This window comes from Anomaloglossus baeobatrachus, chromosome 6, assembly GCF_048569485.1.
Source record: "Anomaloglossus baeobatrachus isolate aAnoBae1 chromosome 6, aAnoBae1.hap1, whole genome shotgun sequence".
Lineage (NCBI taxonomy): Eukaryota > Metazoa > Chordata > Amphibia > Anura > Aromobatidae > Anomaloglossus > Anomaloglossus baeobatrachus.
The window spans coordinates 111,621,024-111,641,076 of NC_134358.1; the positions used below are offsets into that span (position 1 = coordinate 111,621,024).

At 40.3% G+C, this 20,053-nt stretch overlaps 1 protein-coding gene across 5 annotated transcripts in view; it reads left to right on the forward strand.

Annotated features, from left to right (window-relative positions):
* STAU2 (staufen double-stranded RNA binding protein 2) overlaps positions 1–19,372 on the forward strand; it is a 403,856-nt gene extending 384,484 nt beyond the window's left edge. For all 5 annotated transcript variants that reach the window (XM_075353165.1, XM_075353168.1, XM_075353167.1 and 2 more), the window contains 2 exons: positions 16,116–16,201; positions 18,276–19,372. In XM_075353165.1, coding sequence (XP_075209280.1) covers positions 16,116–16,201; positions 18,276–18,369 — 180 coding nt within the window. In that variant the 3' untranslated portion in view covers positions 18,370–19,372. The remainder of the gene's footprint in view (positions 1–16,115; positions 16,202–18,275) is intronic.
* The last annotated feature ends 681 nt before the right edge of the window (positions 19,373–20,053 follow it).

Consider the following 20,053-nt stretch of genomic DNA (forward strand, 5'->3'; position numbering starts at 1 on the left):
TTGAAACTGGGCAGAGTATCTCCAAATTCTTCTCAAATACTTAAAACTTAGTTCTGTATTGGTGGTTCTGTACTGGTGATGTATTAATGTACTGATGGTGGGTCTGATGATGTATTCGTTTAAATAAATTATATTTTTTGCGGCCCTTGGGATTGATGCAGTATGACAATATGACCCTTGGGCCATAAATTGTTGTGCACTAATTAGAGAAACAAAAAAAATAGAATAAAATATGCAGATTTAAAGAATAACTGTAGTTTTAATATTTTTTTTTATCATAAATCAATAATACACATGAAAAATAAGAATTTTTGTAATAAATCTTACCATAGAAATCTGTTTCCTTCTCTCTCCTGGACTGATCATTCATTCTCGAAGTTTATCAATTAATGTGCAGAATCAGTCTTCAGTTAACACACATTTTCCCATTACTGATATAGGACATTGCATTTGGTGACCATAAAGATCTATGAAGAACTGTGTCACATGAGGAGAACTTTCAGCAGAATGTCTGTCTGCCTCGATCTCCTCCCATCCTGCTCTCTCCATAGAATTTTAAAAACTATCATCTCTTATCTCAGCAATGTGAAGATCTGTCTTCACTAGTGATGGGTGGACCCGCAGATGCCCAGGTTCGGTTAGCCTGGAATTGATGCTGGATATCTGATTAGACTCCTGTCCCCAACTTTATGGGGACCCAAATCAGGCTCTTAAAAATGGTAGTAGAAGGGATAGGGGGATTAGAGCAAGTGCTTCATACTTACCGATATCAGCACAACTCTAATTACAGCTCCACTCACTCTTCTTTCAGGGCCGCTCATTAGCTTCATGCATATGCACTGCTTCCCAAGCCCAACGGCAGTCCCAACGTCTCTTGTTGCAATCAGATGCACCCCCAGCCTGTGTGAGAGCGTGTCTGACTAAAACCAATCAGAGGTGCTATGTCTAGATTGGTATAAAAATAAATAAATAAAATTGGCATAGGTACGTCCCATATTATGATGCAGCCCCCAGCCGTTTGCATTATCTTGGCTATGTATCAAAATTAGAGGAACCACATGCGACTTTTTTAAAAATGATTTAAATAAATAATTTAAAAATCCGGCCTGCGGTACCCCCCAATTTTGATACCCAGCCATGACCAAGTCTGACAGTGAGGTCCCTGAACTCAGTGACCTCACCTGAGGGGAGGTCACTAAATTCAATGAGGTAAACTGAGGTCAGGTTACCTGCGGTCACAGGAGGAGGACCGTGGGGACATCCAGCTGTGACCTCAAATAACCTGTGATGTCACCGCTCTTCGCAGCGACTCAATCTCTGCCTGAAGCCGACAACGTGTAGTCATGTTTTATAATGTGTCCTTGCGCTGTTACTTCAGATATAGCAGTGCTGGAATCATCATGGGACCTCATGTGGATTATTATCTGATCTGGGTGTTTTGGGTTTAATAAATTGGTGAAAGAGAGTGGGTTTTTTGTATTTTATTTCAAATAAAGGATTTTTTTCGAGGTTAATGTTTATTTCTTTTCACGTACAGATTAGTAATGGGGTGAGGATTGCTCATGGATGCCTTCCATTACTAATCTAGGGCTTAGTGGCAGGTGTACGCTGTTATTAACCTCTGATTTACCCTGATTGCAACCGAACCAGGTCAGTCAGGATGCGACAATCCTGGGCAGCTGGAGGCTGCTATTTTTAGGCTGGGGGTCTCAATAAGCATGGGTCTCCACAGCCTGAAAATACCACATACCACATCTAGTCACATGCTTTATCTGTACTTTGTATCATAATGTGGGGGGACCCTACAACAATTTATTTATTTTTACACCAATCTAGACGCAAAATGCATCTGTGATTGGTTATGTTCAGACACTCTGTGACACAGGCTGTCTGACTCCAACCCATCAGAGATGACGGGACTGAATGGCTCTCACTGGGGATAACTAGCATTAGTTTCTGTTTTTGGCAGCGTTTACACAATTTTAAGCTTGTATAATATTAGGTTGATGTTATAATGTAATGCTCTGCTCACATGAACTATTAAAAAAATTATTTTTTTCATCCTCCATGATCTTTAAGAAGGGGCACATAGAAGACAATGCTTTGTATTTTTAGACTTGTATAGTAGAAATTTAGTTCATAGAGAATTATAAACCCAGGGAATTTCTTCACATACAAATCTACACAATAGAGCTAATGTTGATGGTGTATTTTTTACCCTTCCTTGAAATCAAAATATCAGCAGTAAGAACCGTCAGATTAAATTAAAATGTAAAAGTTCACAGGTTCCTAAACTTGTCTGGAGCTTTGTGCTGCGGCATGATTTTAATGGGCTGCTTTATTTTTGTTCTGGCCCTCACAGTATGACATGAAAACACTGGACCGGGTGACACGTAGCTTGATGACCATCCGGTAATCAGCCCAGTGTGGCACAACCCGCTCTTAGTGTTCATGTGACATTTTAATTATCAACAATTAGACTCCCTATCCCCACACCTTCCTCTGGAATTACCAGCTGTTAATTGTATGAGAATATGTCAAATAATTAATCTCAGAACCATTTTAGATGGCTTGTTCAGAACTCCAAAACAGCATTTACCGTATATATATATATAAGAGGTAATGGCCGTGAATGTTTAAAATTGTCCAAGGACACCCTTAGCAGGACTGTCTTTTGTTTTGTTTTTTTTTTTCTTTTTTTCATTTATACTCACAAAATATTATAATAGACTCCCTACTAAAGGTTATTGAATGAAGTTTGAATTCCTTAAAGGTTTGATATTGACTTTTAGTATGGCTACATCCAATAGGTGGAGCCTGAGAGCCAGTCCTCTTCCTTCTGAAGATGCTATTTGCATCTTGAAAGGGGTATATCTCCAAGATCCTATCCCAATATGTAGGTCACGTCATCCACACTAGCTTCAGAAGGAGGACAAAGTTAGCCGAAAGAGAAGGCGCAAGACACAGGGAAGGGAGACGCCCATCTGACCAGTCTGCTCTGTACCGACCGTTAGGTAAGTATTGTAAACATCCGGTGACAGGTTCCCCTTAATAATAATATTCGCAAATACCTCCAATTAGAAATGTAGTCTAGTTCTTTTGATATAGCCATGTCTCTTACCTCATATTCAGGGCATTGCAGGACCTTCGTACCCATGATTATGATCACAAGCAACTAACTAACTGTGACTACATGTGTGGTCATGACCATGGATGCGTAAGGCCCTGCAATGCCCTGAACATGAGGTAAGGGACATAGTGAATCAGAAGAACTATACTAAATTTGTAATTGAAGATATTTGCTAATATTATTATTATTACACCTACTACGTATAGGGATAGGATCTTGGAGACGGGAATAGTCCTTTAAATTCTCAGCGGAGTATGCATGGCCTGTAAGCCAGCGTGGCACTCTCTGCAAGTAAGTGTACCCCCTTATGTGCACAGTCAGAGGCCTCCCACCTTGTCAAATCAGATCATCTGCTTCGAACTGAGGAGTGTTCAATGGAGAGTCGTACTGACAGACACGGGGGTTATCAACAGATCGGGCTGTCATGACATCTGATTGGTGCTCCACGATGACATCACGGGCGCGCTGATGGGAAGGAGGCATGGCACGCCCAACTCCGGGGGGTGTGTTTAAATACAACTGTCAGAGATTAACAGCGGGATTTAACTGGTTAACAGCTTCAGGCTACCTTTTGAAGAAAAGCAAAGGTATATGGAGAATCTTGAGGGTTCTTTGCTCTTAATGAAGAGATATAGAGTTATGTGGAGATTATTTTTTTTCCAAGGAATGATCAGTGATAAAAAAAATATTATGGAAGAGGAACATGGTCTATAAATAAGGGCAGATTTCCGTTTTTGAGTTTTTTGACTTGTGTACGGACTTTGTCTTCTGGTGTGCTGACCTGACCCTACTTGCCTACGAGGCGTTGGGTTTGTCAGCAGAGCCAGAATCCTCGAGTTTCTCTCTCTTTACATGTATGTTTAATAGTGTGGCTTTTCTTAACCATTTATAGACGATCATGTTGTTTAAATTCTCAAAAACGTCCTAGGAGTCAGGTAACCATTGTACCAAAAAATGGTTACAGCCATTTTATTGATGGTCATAGCAAAAAGTTACTTGATGGACATGTTCATTACGGTCACGTTCATTGACCTGCAGTCCTATTCAGGAGGACTGGTCTGAGCTGCCGTACCCAACACAGCCACTACGAAATGTGTGCCTGGTAATAGAGTACAATGATGACGCACTCTTCGGCCAACTCTTCAGTGGAGTGACTCAGCTCACCAATGACAAGACACTTATGACATATCCTAAATATTAGTAAGATAAATCAAACACATTTTTTTAAACTTAGTCCTTTACCTAGCATTGCCACCTCTACCGAACTATATCGCTTGTATGTTTATGGTAATAACATAGAGCCCAGTTAGTTTTGGCCAGTTAACCGTGTCGTGCAGAGCTCAGATGAAAAGTGCCATTATGTGAGCTAAAAAAAAATACAGCATCAATATTGGTTTTATCTAAGGCCCAGATGCTAAATATTGCCAAACAGTGCCATATTGAATATTGCCATGCAATGCCTTTATAGCCACCATGCAGTGTCTCAGTAAATGGTGTCATGAAATAACAAAAACAGTATCCTATCTTCTTCAGTGTTAATTTTGCATAGTGCATAATTTTTTTTTTTTATTATTATCTTGCAACACACTGTTAGGGTTTATACAGACATCCAAGAAACTTCATCCAAGCATGGACCACCGTGTACGGGTGGTCTATAGGTCTTCCAACTCTTCCGATATATTCCTATGAGGCTGTTGCATTCTGGTCGGGAATCTGACAAACAGTCTGCACAGTGCAATCTGTCTACATAAGCCCTTAGGTGCCCCAGATACAATAAACAGCTGTCTGGTAAAGATGAGCTGACCCAACCACTAACGTTACAGAAAACATCAGTGTTCGGCGTTCCGGTGCTTTATGTATGCAAACTACTTGAGTGAACATCGCTTGCTCAGGTACGTTCGACGCTTGGCTCAGTGCGAGCTGCATGCAGTGTTTGAACTGTTCGCACTGGGGATAAAATCAGTGGTATCCAATGTAGTGTGTAGAAAGAAAAACAAAATGAAAAAACCTCCCTCCCCGGAAGTGATTTGTTTAAGGCTGGCTATATGTGGACGAAGAGCCGAACTGCCCAACCAGTGACTTCCAATGAGGTCCAGAACCGAACTTTAGCTAAAGTCCGGCTAAACCCGCAGAACCCGAACTTCAACAGGTCTGCTCAACTCTAATTAGCAGTGAACATGCCAGATGTTCATCTTTCCCGGTATCATCTGTCAGGGGAGAATTGAGCGGCATACCGTACACATTATATTTGTCAGATGAGCCTGTCGTTATTGGCAGTTTTGACTAACGTTAGTCAGTTCATTGTAGCCTAAACTATATGTCCACATGGAGTGGATATGCTGTGGACTATGTTACGGGTTTCGCTATATGTCCCCTTAAAGTTGATCTGTGTCTTTATTAGATTTCAACCTCTGTGTGACTTTCACAGCCCAACCAATATATCTATAGTTGTTTGATTTTCTTCCCTCAGGGAGACAGAGGCGTTTGTTAAGGGTAATCTGTCACCAGGTTTTTGCTCCCCCATCTGAGAGCAGCATAATGTAGAGACAGGGACCCTCATTCCAGCGATGTGTCACTTACTGAGCTGTTTGCTGTCATTTTGATAAAATCAATGTTTTCTCTGCTGCAGATCTAGCAGTTATACAGAGCTCATGAATATGCTGGACTACCTGCAGCACGCCAAGTAGTCATGTAATGATAATCTACTGCTGATTAAACAGTGATTTTTATCAAAACTACAGTAAGTAGCTCAGTACGTGACACACCGCTAGAATCAGGATCTCTGCCCCTATATTATGCTGCTCTCAGATTAGGTGGCAAAAACCTGATGACAGATTCCCTTTAAGTGGAGGAATCTTATCTGTGAAGTTGGCTGCACTACACCTACTGCAAAAATGACTGAAGTGGAGGCCTTTATTTCCACTTATGTTAAAAAATCTATGATTTCTATACTCCTCTTACTTTCCGAATGGTTTACACTAAGCTTCCTTCTTTCTTTTTGACCATTAAAACAGTTTTTTTCTGTAAAGCTTTAACACAAACAACTTGTCATTGAGCTGCGATATAAACCAGTCATTACTACGTTTTTTCTCTTTTAATTGGCTGTGGACTGTACTATAGTTATTACAGATAAGCATGACCATGTGTGTCCAATTAGACCCAGGGAAGCTTTGTGCAAAGTAATTATTTCATGTAATTTTCCTTTGCAGTACCAATTGTTCTAATAAATGTCTAAACACAACTTACTCCGATTTAGTACAAAAAGTCTCCCAAAACCCATTAGTAATAGATAATACTGTTCTAAACTAATCGTGAGCTACTGCCGTCCAAAGGAATTAACTTTTTTTTTTTCTCATGATGTCTGAAGTTAAAGCTGTTTACTGAAAATACTCTTTAGAGATCTTTTTTTGGGATTTCCAAGCCTCCAGTATATAAACAGATTATGACGCTCCCGTAACATAGTATACTTAGAGGACCACCAAGCCTAGAATTACAGACGATTAATAAAACAGCCAGTATTCCCACACTTGTGTATAAATATTTAGGAAATATACGATAAAAGAGATATACTTGTAAGTGCACATGTGGAACTTGTCCTTAAAAATATTCCCATTGGATCGTGTTCGGGTTTACTCTCATCCAAATAAATATTAATGGGATTTAAATATCTCTGAACATAATACTTTGCTTTCAAATTTTGGTTAAAAAAAATTGCTTAAAGGCCATTTTACATAGCAGTATTGTAATCAGTATTTTGCATCAGTATTTGTAAGCCAAAACTTGGTTATTCATCTCTTCCATGTTCTGGAACCGCTCCTAGTTTTTGCTTACAAATACTGATGCAAAACACTGAGCAGAAATCTGCTGTGTAAATGGATTCCGGTGAATAACTATTATTGACTTTCTATTGTGCCACAAAATGTTGATTGTGTTTTCCACAAGAACATAGTCGCCTACTACTCTGTACACTTCTAAGCCTACAGCAAAAGAAAAAAGAAAAAGTAGAAGAGCAAGAATCCATGCGCTGCAGTCTCTATTGACTTACAAGAGGTGGAATAATGACAAGCTAAGTGTCAGATGTTCCCTGGGCTCGTAGAGACGTTTCTCACTTTTCCTTTCCTGGTGCCACTTAAGGCCACGTCTCACTAAGCGACATCGTTAGCGACAAGGCTGCTGAGTCACGGTTTTTGTGACGCAACAGCGATCAGCTGTGTGTGACATCCAGCAACAACCTGGCCCCTGCAGTGAGGTCGCCGGTCATTGCTGAATGTCCTGGACCATATTCTTCAAAGGCGATGTCCTGCTGGGCAGGACGCATCGCTGTGTTTGACACTGTGTGACAGGGTCCCAATGACAGCAGAGATCGTTATACAGGTCGCTACTGCAACCTGTATCGTTACTGAGTCGTTGGTAAGGTCTGACTGTGTGACATCTTACCAGCGATCCTTATCTGGTCGCATCGTTTTCGGGATCGCTGGTAAGTCGCTAAATGTGATGGGGGCTTAATGGAAGGTTAGGGCCAACTTGAAAGTCAATGCGTGACCCTTTAACAAGGTTTGCAGCAGGACTAGGAATATTCTGGGAGAGATAATCGTCTGTAATTCTAGGCTTGGTGGTTCTCTAAGTATACTTCCATGGACTACGCCAGGTCCACTGAAGGAGCACCAGTTGCCTTCTTCCAGCATTGCCAGTTTTCTTCTGCATTTTTTTGGTTTTAGAGCAGTTACTGGGAACACAGCATGGGCATTATCTTGATTTGTAACCAGTCCAAAATATTTATTGTATATTCATATTAATTGTGTAACTTAATAATGAGCAGAATTAAGTATGCCGATATCCACTTACTGTGTATACAGCATGAGCCCTCACACAGCCCCCTACATATAGTATGAGCTCACATACAGCCCTCTACATACAGAATGAACGCTTACACAGCCCCCTATATAGTGTATAAGTAAAACATACAGCCCCCTACATACAGTATAAGCCTCCACACAGCCCCCTACATAGTGTGAGCCCCCACACAGCCCCCTACATACACTGTGAGCCCCCAACATACAATATGAGCTCACATACAGCCCTCTACATACAGAATGATCCCTTACACAGCCCCCTATATAGTGTATGAATACAACATACAGGCCCCTACATACAGTATGATCTCACACACAGCCCTCTACAAACAGTATGAGCCCGCACATAGCCTCCTGTATACATTTTGAGCCCACACATAGCCACTATGTACAGCAGGAGCCCTCACATAGCCTCCTAAATACATTGAGCCCTGCATAGCCTCCTATATACATTATGAGCACCCACATTATGAGCACAGCCTCCGATGTATATGAAAACATCCCATACACATAAAAATAAATGATGTGATGTCATTGTGTCTGCTGTGCCTCGGCTGATTGATGGGAGACTGAGCCAGAGGCACTGTTCTCCAAACATTTGTTCACTGCTGTCTGCACCCTAAGGATGCAAATAGCAATAACATCGTGCAGTGGACGGGTGACGGAGGAGGGCATTGTGTGGTCTACTGTTTTCAGCTCTTCGCCAGTCTCGGTCCATGGATCGGACTGGGACAGCCAGAGGGCTGAATGTGGCTCACAGGCTGCTCTTTGCCCAGTCCTCTCCTAGGGCCATAAATTAGCGGAGACGAGTGCAAAAAAGGATGACAGGTAAGAGTTATAAACTCTGTCAGAACAAGCTCACTGACGAATTCTCAGTTAACTCATTCTGCAGCCAACAATAAACTGTGTAACACATTCTGTAGAAGGCAAACTGTGAATAATGTTGAAAGCAATCCATGGCAGAAAATAATCATTTTAGCCCCAAATAGATTCATTTAAGTAAAATAAAATTGTCCTGGCATCTTCTAGAAGTATGCTACAAAAGATTTTAATCAAAATACCATTTTTATTTTTTTTTCCTCATTACAAGTTTTTGTTTTTTTTAATCTAATCTGTCAAGAACAAAAATGTAATTATAAAGGGGTCAATTGTACCCAGGTAAAGGGTAGTCCGTGAGTCCCCCTGCCCCCATATAATCTTTGAAAATTGGAAGGGCAGTATTATCGATTGCACATTACTCCTACGAGCTTCACGTTTCGCCACTGCAATTTGACCTGCAGGGTTTACATTTGTCTCAAAGGCTCTTTTTTTACGCTTCCATTGCAATTTATCCCAGGTTTGATTGTCAGAATAGTGCATGCATGCAGTTATATTTTTCTAACTTGAAAAACCTTATAACTAAGGCTGCTTTCACACATCTGGTTTTTGCTGTCAGGCACAATCTGGCGAAATGCGAATAAAATTGATCCGGCGCTGGATCAGTTTTATTCCCCAGTGACTTGTGTTAGCGCCGGATTGTGCCGGATGGCCTTGCGTTGCATGTGGCGATCCGGTGAAATTTCTTCGTCCGCCTGCCGGAAAGGACGCAGCATGGAACTTTTTTTGGCAATGGCAAAAAAACAGACCACGTGCAGCGCCGTCCAGCATGTTGTATAATTGAAGCCTATTGGCGCTGGATCCGGCGTCATCCATCATATGACGGAATCCAACGACGGATTGTTTTTTTTTTAAACTGAGCATGCTCAGTATCACAACGGATCCGTCAAAAAACAGAAGAAACGGATGGAAAAAACTGATGCGACGGATCCGTTTTTTTGACTGATCTGTCTCATCAGTTTTTCTACCGGATTGTGCCTGGTGGCAAAAAACTAATGTGTGAAAGTAGCCTAATGATGTCATAGGATTCAGCTATCACTGATGGGCCGGGGAAGTTTCATATTTCTGTTCACGGCCCTACTGCTCTTATTGGTTCAGAGGGTACTTATCCTTTGTGACCCTATACAAACTGGTCACATTTCCTAAAAAAGGAGAATTCTTTGAATACACCATACTAATTTGTGTGCTGTATTTATTTCCTAAGCGCTCGTAAAACAAATCTTATTAATTTACAGTTCAAGAGGCATTGAAGGAGAGTATTTTGCTCACACCAGAAATACCATATGGTTAATTTTCCCCCATGATTATCTGATTCACAATCTGATATATAGACTTATATACAGATCGGTGATCCCACTGGAAAAGACCAGCAGATCTTCTCCAGATTTCTACGATACTAAAGGAGGTTTAATGGTGTTAACTTGCAAATCTTGTTTGATTGCGATTCCGAGGCCCGACATGACACAGTAAAATATATGGAGCGTGCGCTATAAAACATGAACTCCATCCATTTAAGTGCGTGTGCGCATAGTGGGGTCTGTGATTGACAGTGGAAGAGATAAAGATGTAATTCCCTCAAGGAAGTGTGACTTCATGCAGATACGTCTGCATATTTATAAGACGAGGTGAAGCCAAAACAAACAGCCTCCTGCTGGCATCTGAATTTTGGCACCACTGAAATGTCTAAAACAAGTATTACATAAAAAATTTTAAACAACATCTGTTTGAGAACCTGTGGGAATTAGCTCACAATGCAATTGTAAAATGTTTGTAGAGTGAAATATCCTTTATGCATTTGTGTAAATAATGGCAGAGAAGTCGTGTGTCTTAATTAACTGGAGGGCGCAAGCATTCCCCACCATTTACCAATCTGTGATTAACCTTTCCTCCGCTCCGGAAAATGCCAGATGAATTTTGTTGCTCCTCAGGTTTTCAAGGCTGAACATTTCTCATCAGCAGGAGACAGCTTTTCAAACACCATTCAACTGGTATCAAGTATAATTAAAAAGCTTTACCCTCCCAGCATTTTTCGACACCGTTGTGCCTTTGGCACCGTTGCTCCATTTTGTTTCAGGCCATAATCATTGGTTTGACTCCTCCAGCGTTGTGTTAATGACTCCCCTGGGTTTGTGCATTGCATTGTACAGTGTTGTTACCTTATTTGCCCCTAAGTTATTGCTAAGAAATTGAAAATAAAATATGAAATTGCATCTACGGTTTATTTAAAAGTCACAGATGAGAAATAACCCACAAGGTTTCTACAGCTTTATATAAATAAGGGCAGGCTTTGCTACAAATATATTCGATCACCCTGTGAAAACAGTCACTTGCACGTATATTGTTACTTTTGTTATTAGGCCTAAGACAAACGGCATGAAAATCGGTACGAGTGGAGTGCGATAAAACTTTCCACTCGGACCAATATTAGCCTATGTGTCAGCACCCATGCGAGATTATTTTCTCAGCCCTAATCGGACCGAGAACACAATCGCAGCATGCTGCGACTGTAATGCGAGACTCTTTCTCTCGCACCCATTCAAGTGTAGGGGCGAGAGAAAAATCGCACTGCACTCGCAGTACACCGGTGTACCGATAGTGCAGGGCGAGAATGGCAATAGTCAGCTACGGAGGAGAGCGGGAGATAATTCCCTCCCCTCCTCAGTGCCGGCCCGCCCCTCCTCAACGCTGGCCCGCCCCCAGCAGCTGAGGTCCGTTCGCACGGTCGGACCTCAGTTGCAGGGACAATCGCATGACACTCGGCTCTGCTGTACTGCCAGTGTGAGCAGAGTGTCATGTGAGGGGATCGCAATAATCCCCGTGTGGGCCCAGCCTTAGAGAGGGTGGTCACCAAATAGTCTCACTTCACACGCACCTGTCATCAGATTTCACAATACCAACTTATTTATTAAATCTGATAACACAATTGTACTTATTTTTAAAGATCCACATAATCCCAATTCTACATAGGTCCACATTATATTTTAAGTTTTGCCCCCATAGTTTTTTTTCTGAATGGGGCAGATCTGGTGTACTCTCCAAGCTGAGGCTTATGTTGGCCATTACATGGCTGCAATAACTGGGGCTAACTCATTACCCAGCTTAGTATTTTGTATAGAAAATACTCCAAATATCACTTCATGAGTGGTGAAAAATGATGCCACTTTGAGATTTAAGGTTAGGTGTTAAGCTTTATTGTTGCTTATTCGCAGCCATAAATGTTACTTAAACTAGGGCTTAACTTACTAGGTATGACCATGGGCAGGCTGAGAATTACGAAGCTGCCTAAGGCACCATTTGGCAGGATTTTATACACCTATATATAAATTGTGTATCCATGTGTGTCTTTAATATTACCCCAACTTCAAAAAAAAAAGTTGGGAAACTGTGTAAAATAAAAAACAAAAAGCAATGATGTGTAAATCTCTTTATAGCCATATCATTCTCAACAAAATATAGATTACATATCAGAAGGTGAGTGTTAGAGATTTTTCATGTTACACAATTTACTAATTTTGAAATGTATGGCAGCAACAGATCTCAAAGAAGTTGGGACGGGACCAGATCTACCATTGTGTCTTCTTTTCACAACAGTATGTAAATGTCTGGGAAGAGAGTAGATGAATTGCTGGAGTTTTGGGAGAGGACTGTTGTCTCTTTCTTGTCAGATGCAGGATTCTTGTCCTCAACAGTCTTGATCATTGCCGTGTTTTTAATTTCATAATGCGTCAATTTTTTTAAAGTTGAAAGATCTGGACTGCCGGCAGCCAGTACATTACCTGAAGTCTTCTGCGAAGCCTTGCTGTTTTATCATTGTCTTGCTGAAATATTCAAGGCCTTTCCCGAAAAAGACAGTGACTAAATGGGAGCATATGTTATTCTAAAACCTTTATATAATCCTCAGCATTGATAGTGCCTTAGAAATAGTGTAAGATGCCCATACCATTGGTAATAATACAACCTCAAACAATCAGAGATGCAAGCTTTTGTACTATGCACTGATAACAAGCTGGTTGGTCCCTCTCCTCTAGAGGCCATAGGACACAGCATCATTGGATTCTATGAAGAGTTTCAAATTTTTCATTCATCTGACCTCAGAACAGTTTTCCATTTTGCCTCAGTCAATTTTAAGTGTGGTTTGGTCCAGGGTTTGACTGCAGTATTTCTAGATTTTGTTGATATATGGCTTTCTCTTTGAAAGAGCTTTATCTTGCATTTCTGAATTGGACTTGATTGATTTTTATAAATATTCCTAGCCCATACAGTGATGTGCAGGACGAATCCATGCCTGTTTTCAGTGCAGGGCCACCTGAGGACCTGTAGACCACAAGCATCCAATAATCACTGTTGTCCTTGTGCACATAGATTTTTCCAGAATCTCTGAATATACCACCATCTACACTAGATATTATCAAAAGATATAAAGTCTCTGCAATTTCATGTTTATGAAATTGTTCCACAATTTTTAGACAGTTATTCAGATTGGTGAACCTCTAACCATCTTTGCTTCTGAGAGACTCTGCCTTTCTAACATGCTCTTTTTATAGATGTGACATAGATGAAAATTCACCCTGCAGATATTTTTCATTAGTACCACTTTCTTTTATAGCCTTTTATTAATCCTGCCCCAACTTTATGGAGATGTCTTGCTGCCATCAACTTCTACAAGAGTTTGAAAAAAGAAATAACCTTCACCTTTCGATATCTGTTCTGAGTTATGTTGTGAATAAAATCTGGCTATAAGATTTCGTATCATTGCATTCTTATTTTTTTTATATTTTACAGTTTTCCAACTTTTTTGGAATTGGGGTTGTATATGAATATTACATTAATTCTCCAATAAGCTCCGTAATAGAACCGTAAGGATTGGTCATTGCAAAGGGGGTTAGAGATCTGATAAAGAACTTCAGGGGCTGAGTGTGGTGGGGAACATCAGAACCCATCACCTTGGGCACCAAGAAAGCTTGTCCTGCCATTGGTTAAAAAAATTGAGTTAGTGATGAGTTTAACAGGCAATTGTTAAACTAGTCCATTTTCCCTTTCCTTCCCTTTGATAACCCCATTTTCTTGTGCTATTGCCACATTCGGGACTAAGAATGTAATGGGATGGGTAGAAGAAGATGTAATCTGGGTGGAGAATAACATTAATGGGTGTGGATTGACAACATGGGTCTAGAAAGTTTAAAGTCATTGCAGATGGCAGAAAAGGTAGGAAACACAATACTTAAGATTGCTCAAAGCCTGAGGAGAATAACATGGATAATAGTCATTCCTCTGTTATAGATGTATTAGTGATGTATATGTAAAAGATGTTTCCTATTTTTTTTCTAGATGGATTAGATTTAAAAATAGATATAAGGGAGATAAGTAAGAATCTATGAGATATGTAGATAACTAAAGGTAAGTAGATGAAAATAGATTTTATTTAGAGAGAAAGATGTATAGAAACAGAAAAAAAAAACCCTTTAAAGTATTTAAAAAGCTTAGAATTCTTGTATAGATAAATAATAAGATACGGATCTTGATCGAATCGAGAAAAATAGATATAGAAATAGCTGCTATATAATAATAATATATAATAATATTTATTCATTTATATAGCGCTATTACATACATTGGACACACTGTCTCCATTGGGGCTCACAATCTAAATTCCCTATCTGTATGTTTTTGGAGTGTGGGAGGAAACCGGAGTACCCGGTGGAAACCCACGCAAACACGAGGTGAACATACACACTCCTTGCAGATGTTGTCCTTGGTGGGATTTGAACCCAGGACCCCAGCGCTGGAAGACTGCAGTGCTAACCACTGAGCCACCATGCTATATAGTTACACATTGGTGAAGAACCAGATTTTCATTTCAGAAGACTGTATACTCAGATTACTTAGGCCCCATTCACACTAGGCGGAAAGGATGCCGCTAGAATCTATACAGAAATTCTTGTGGAATATGCAAACCATCTGCATCCCATTGCATGTAAATGTCATTGCCACACTGTTCACATGTAATGAAATATTTCCAGGGAATTTTTGGCTGCAGTGTGGAAAAATGATTTCACTTGCAAAACACAAAGCTTTAACCTCACTATTTTAGATTGGAGACTAATCCTACTGTCGATCGTCTGCACATCCGCACCAAATCTGTGGCACAAATTAAAGAGTACAATCGGTAGGATGTCATGTTTGCTTTATGTTATTGGTGCAGATCATTGTGGTTCTAATCTGGAATCCTCGAGACCTGCTTGGATGCACTGCTTGGATGAGTGGATTTGCATAGTTAAATAGGTTTTCCACTACTTTAACATTGACGAGGTGGAGGAAAGCTTGACATGCCCAATGGAATAGGTCACCACACATCCATGGAGTGCAACGATATGAAGTCCGCCAGGTGGACTATAACTTGAATAGAAGGAAAAGATATTGGCACATCCAATGTAAACTAATTTCTTTCTTTGTCTTTCACATAGTATTAAAAAAGTCCATCCATATTTAGAAGACCCTGATGTGTTTCCGACCTGAGCCTATGATTAAGGATGCTCTTTTGTGTCGGAAACGCTTCAGGGTCTTCTAAATATGGATGGACTTTAATACTATGTTACAATAAAGAAAGAAATTATTTTACTTTGATGTGCCGATATCTTTTCCTTCTACTTTAACATTGATGGCCTATCCTTAGGATAGGTCATCAATGTCTGATCGGCCAGAGTCCGACACCGGGCACCACTACTGATCAGCTGTTTTCGGTGCCACCACCATCAGCAGCAGGCAGCCAGAAATGCTCAGTTCCGGAGCTGCCCTGTCTTCTGATAGCTGCCAGGTACTGCACATCCGCCTCCCATTCAATTCAATGAGAGGCTGATATGTAGTACCCGGCCGCGGCAGCTATCATTAGACAGGGCATCTCTGGAACTGAGCGTTTTCAGCTGCCACATGAAAACAGCTGATCAGCAGGGGTGCTGGGTGTCAGTCCCTGGCCGATCGGACGTTGATCCTAAGGATGGGCCATCAATGTAAAAGTAGTGGACATCCTCTTTAATGACAAGTTAATATGTAGCATAGTTATTACAGAAAAATATTGGTAAAGATTGAGATAAATTGATACATTATTGTCTAGGAAAGAACTTTGTTACTACTCTCTATGTATGTTACTTAAATTTTTCATTTCTATTAACCCGCTCTTATTTTCATATGTTGCTAAGTTCACTGCGTTCCCCTAAAGTATAAAGCCTAATTCACATCTCATTTTGTGTCGTCTCCAGGCCGCTTTAAGTGCCTTGAAACAATTTTCAGAACAAGGACTAGATTCCGTGGAAGGCGCTCTCATGAAAGAAAACGGACCATTTGAGTAAGTATTTTCACTTGTGGTTTCATTTTTTATTGTATATAGCGGATTAATATATTTATTGTAGTAAAATAAATAAAAAGCATAGTCAAAGAAATATAAGGAAGTTATTTTGAAAAAAAAAATCCCAAATTCAATTATAAACATAGCGAAAAAGCAATGGTATTTACCAGGCAAGGTCAAGGAAACAAATGCACAGACAGGATGCAGCAGCCACCCCCCTTAATAAAGGAGGTAACACAGGCGCCAAATACTGATTCTCAACCTAACAGTCTATGGAGGGGGATATTGTCCAGTAATTACTGTGTTTGTAATTGTAGTAAAATATAGTGGAATGGAAAGTCGTGAAGAAATCCACAGCTACCAATCACATTCAAGCTCTCATTTTCCTAAACTGCTGTTGAAAATTAAATGCACAATCTGATTGGTTGTCGTGGGTGTCTTCAATAACTTTTCACTGATGTGCAACATAAAATGCTGTTATGAAAAGAAAGGTGTTGTAACATGTCTACATTTCAAGGTGGGGGGTTACCATCTCTATCTGAAGTCTTCATATACTTCAGAAACAACCCACATCTGTCCGGGGTTTTGTGGGGAATTGTAGCTCAGTTCTATTTCATGGAATCAAACTAAGTTGTAATACCAAACACATCCTGTGGACAAGTGGGGAGCTCTTTTTGTTACAAAGTAGTCATGTTTTTCTAATCATGTACAACCCTTTTAAATATCCATGCCCCCTCATCTTCCAGGTCAGCTCTTGGGGCCTAAACTTTAAGGCCACTTTCACACTGCGTTCCGATCTCCATCCAGTGGTCCCATCAAGGCTTCTGTCTGAACCCCCCACAAAGAAGGTTTCGGATGCATGCGTCGTCGGAGCCATTGACTATAATGGTGCAGATGGAGTCACTGTGTGCTCTGTCGTGCACCATTTTCAGGAGTATACGCTTATTGGAGTTGGACACCCAGGCGGGTTCGGATGGAAGCTCCAATTGGACCACTGAATTGAGATCAGAACGCAGTGTGAAAGGCCCCTAACAGTTACAACCATACTTAGCACCCCATAGTATAGTGGGGTTTAAAATCTAACATCAAATATTAAATTTCCTACTGAAAAACAAGTTTACTAAATTATACCTATAACAAGGAAGCTTTGCCAGCGATGTGCCATAAGGATTGCCATATTTGTAGTCACTACTGTCTATGGGGAAGCTAGATAATTAAGAAATGTTTTAATAAATTCAGAGGAAGATGACTTAAAGGGGTATTCCCATCTCCAAGATCCTATCCCAATATGTAGTAGGTGTAATAATAATGAGATTAGCAAATGTCTCCGATTAGAAATGTTAAATAGTTCTCCTGATATAGCCATGTCTCTTACCTCATGTGCAGGGCATTGCAGCTAAGGTATCCATGCTTATGTCCACTCATATAGTGACAGTTAATCATAACCATAGATGCCTAAGCTGCAATGCCCTGCACATGAGGTAAGAGACATGGCTACATCAGGAGAACTATACTACATTTCTAATCGAAAGTGTTTGTCAATATTTTCATTATTACACCTAGTACATATTGGGACAGGAGTTTGAAGATAAGATGGGAACAACCCTTTAAGGACATATATATATATATATATATATATATATATATATATATATCTCGAGAGAGATATAGATATGTGTGTGTATATAATATATATATAATATATATACACCTTGTATGTATATTTTTATGAATTATGGTTAATATTTAATGATGGTTCCATCTCAGAATGTCCTGTCTTATATTCTGATGTTCAGAATAAATACGTATAGACATAAATTGCCAGAAAGATGAAATGTTAATAGGTAGAATATTGCAATAGACAGGTTTGTCTCCTGATATCGGAGTAATTCCATCAGAGAGGTCTCCACATGATCTCATCATCTTGCTATCTGAACATAAATATTGTTGTTTCCTTTCAAAATGTCACCCCTTGGGTTGACCTCTGAGTCTTCTGTGCCATCAGCTAATAAACATGTCTTGAGATGTACGGCCCTGGACCCTAAAGCCTCTTGTTAATGTATTAATCTTTCAGACAAGCCAAGCACCGTGGAGAGAAAGGAGACAATCCGCAGGCTAACTCAGGCACCAGCGCTCAGGACTGCAAGGATTCAAAGGCCGTCGTCTAGGAGCTTCACGGCGGCCGCTGCATCCTTATAAACCTGTCAACACGCAATAGGGTGTACGTGTACAAGGAAACGAATCACTAATACCATTAAACAAGTCTTATGTGAAGACAACACTATCCTAAAGCAAGAGATAATACACAGTACTGTTTATATTAAGAGGGGGACATATTAGCGTAAAGCACTTCCCCTGCAATTTGAGACCACATCTTTAATTTAATTGCTTTGAGACAACAGAAATCTGATCTCACTAGAGCTTCTACGTAGTTTATTAGCGGAAGTGTTAAGAGAAATGAAACTCGACTTTAACCAGCTAAACGTTTAAGGAAAAAGAAAAGGTTAAGGAAACCACATTGGTTAGCGTTTTAGTGTTGTTTTACCGATATAATCCTAATTTTTTGTTTGTTTTAGTAACTGCTTTGATATTTTAAGACTTAACCAATGACAGTGCTTAGTGCTTGTGAGAGTCATAGTTGTTGTCTTCATATATATTCACTGCTTATCTTATTTCGAAAGCAAAAGCGCAGTCTGAAATAGATTTACGGCATTTAGTGAGAAGATCCGAACTAACGAAAAAAAAAAAATCAATCAATTCATGACCAACATTTGCTTAAAATACATGAGCTGATGTTTGTAGCATTAAGTCACAGTGTGCCCCGGAGTCCGCAGTTTAGGTACTACCCGCCCTGTAACTAGAAAACAAAAAGTTTCTTTTCAGAGTTGACCATTTTTATTTGTCCTTTAGCCTGCCCTACACGCTGTCGTGTGAAAAACATTTACACCCATTGTGTTGTAATGACTCACAGTTACATCAACTGAGTGTTTTTAATACCTGCATTCTGCGCTCCGACATCAGCTAGCCCAATGAAGACAAGCATGTATTAATGAGCAGGATAGACACTATCGTATATAACAGAAGGTTTATGTTTATGGCTCTTATATGTCTTGTTGCGGGACAGTGTATTATGGCCAAATGCAGTAAAACCACATCAGTTCATGTGTTAAACTGTCTTTGACTGTTTCTTTAATTTCATCTAATATGGTTCATATTGGTATTGGACTACAAAGCAATGTTATCCTTCACACCTGCCTGTGGGTTTAAAAACAGAGGACACACCAATTGTCCCAACGATACATAATCTGGAACATTGACAGATCTTTAGATGAATCATGCCTTTCTATAGGCTACTCAGTACTGAAGTGTACAGGCGTCTATACACATTAGACTAATGTCGGCTGAATTTGATATTTACGGGTTCGGCCAGTGGCCTAATGTGTGTGGGGGCTCAGGCCAACCTATGGTAAGGAGAGATGTCAATCACATGTTCAATTTCGTACCTACATTCACATTGCACTCCCTTCGATAAGCTGTCGGACGACCTGGGCTTCAACGGTTTTGTCATAGAGAACTCTGGAGCGCTTGGCTGAAGGATGGGAGAGACACTGATGGGCCTGTCAACTGAAGCATCCATCTAATCTGTATGTCCAGCCTAAAGGCTCATTCAGATGTCTGTGCACATCAGTACGATCTTGGATGGCAATGCACGGACTGGCTGCGGCTCTCCCAACCCGAGCATGTCAGCCTCCTAAAAATGTACAAAGCAGTCACGATCCGGTCAGGAGACCAGCTGCCAGTCCGTGAATTGTCATCCAAGATCGGAGTGATGTGCACAGACATTTGAATGAG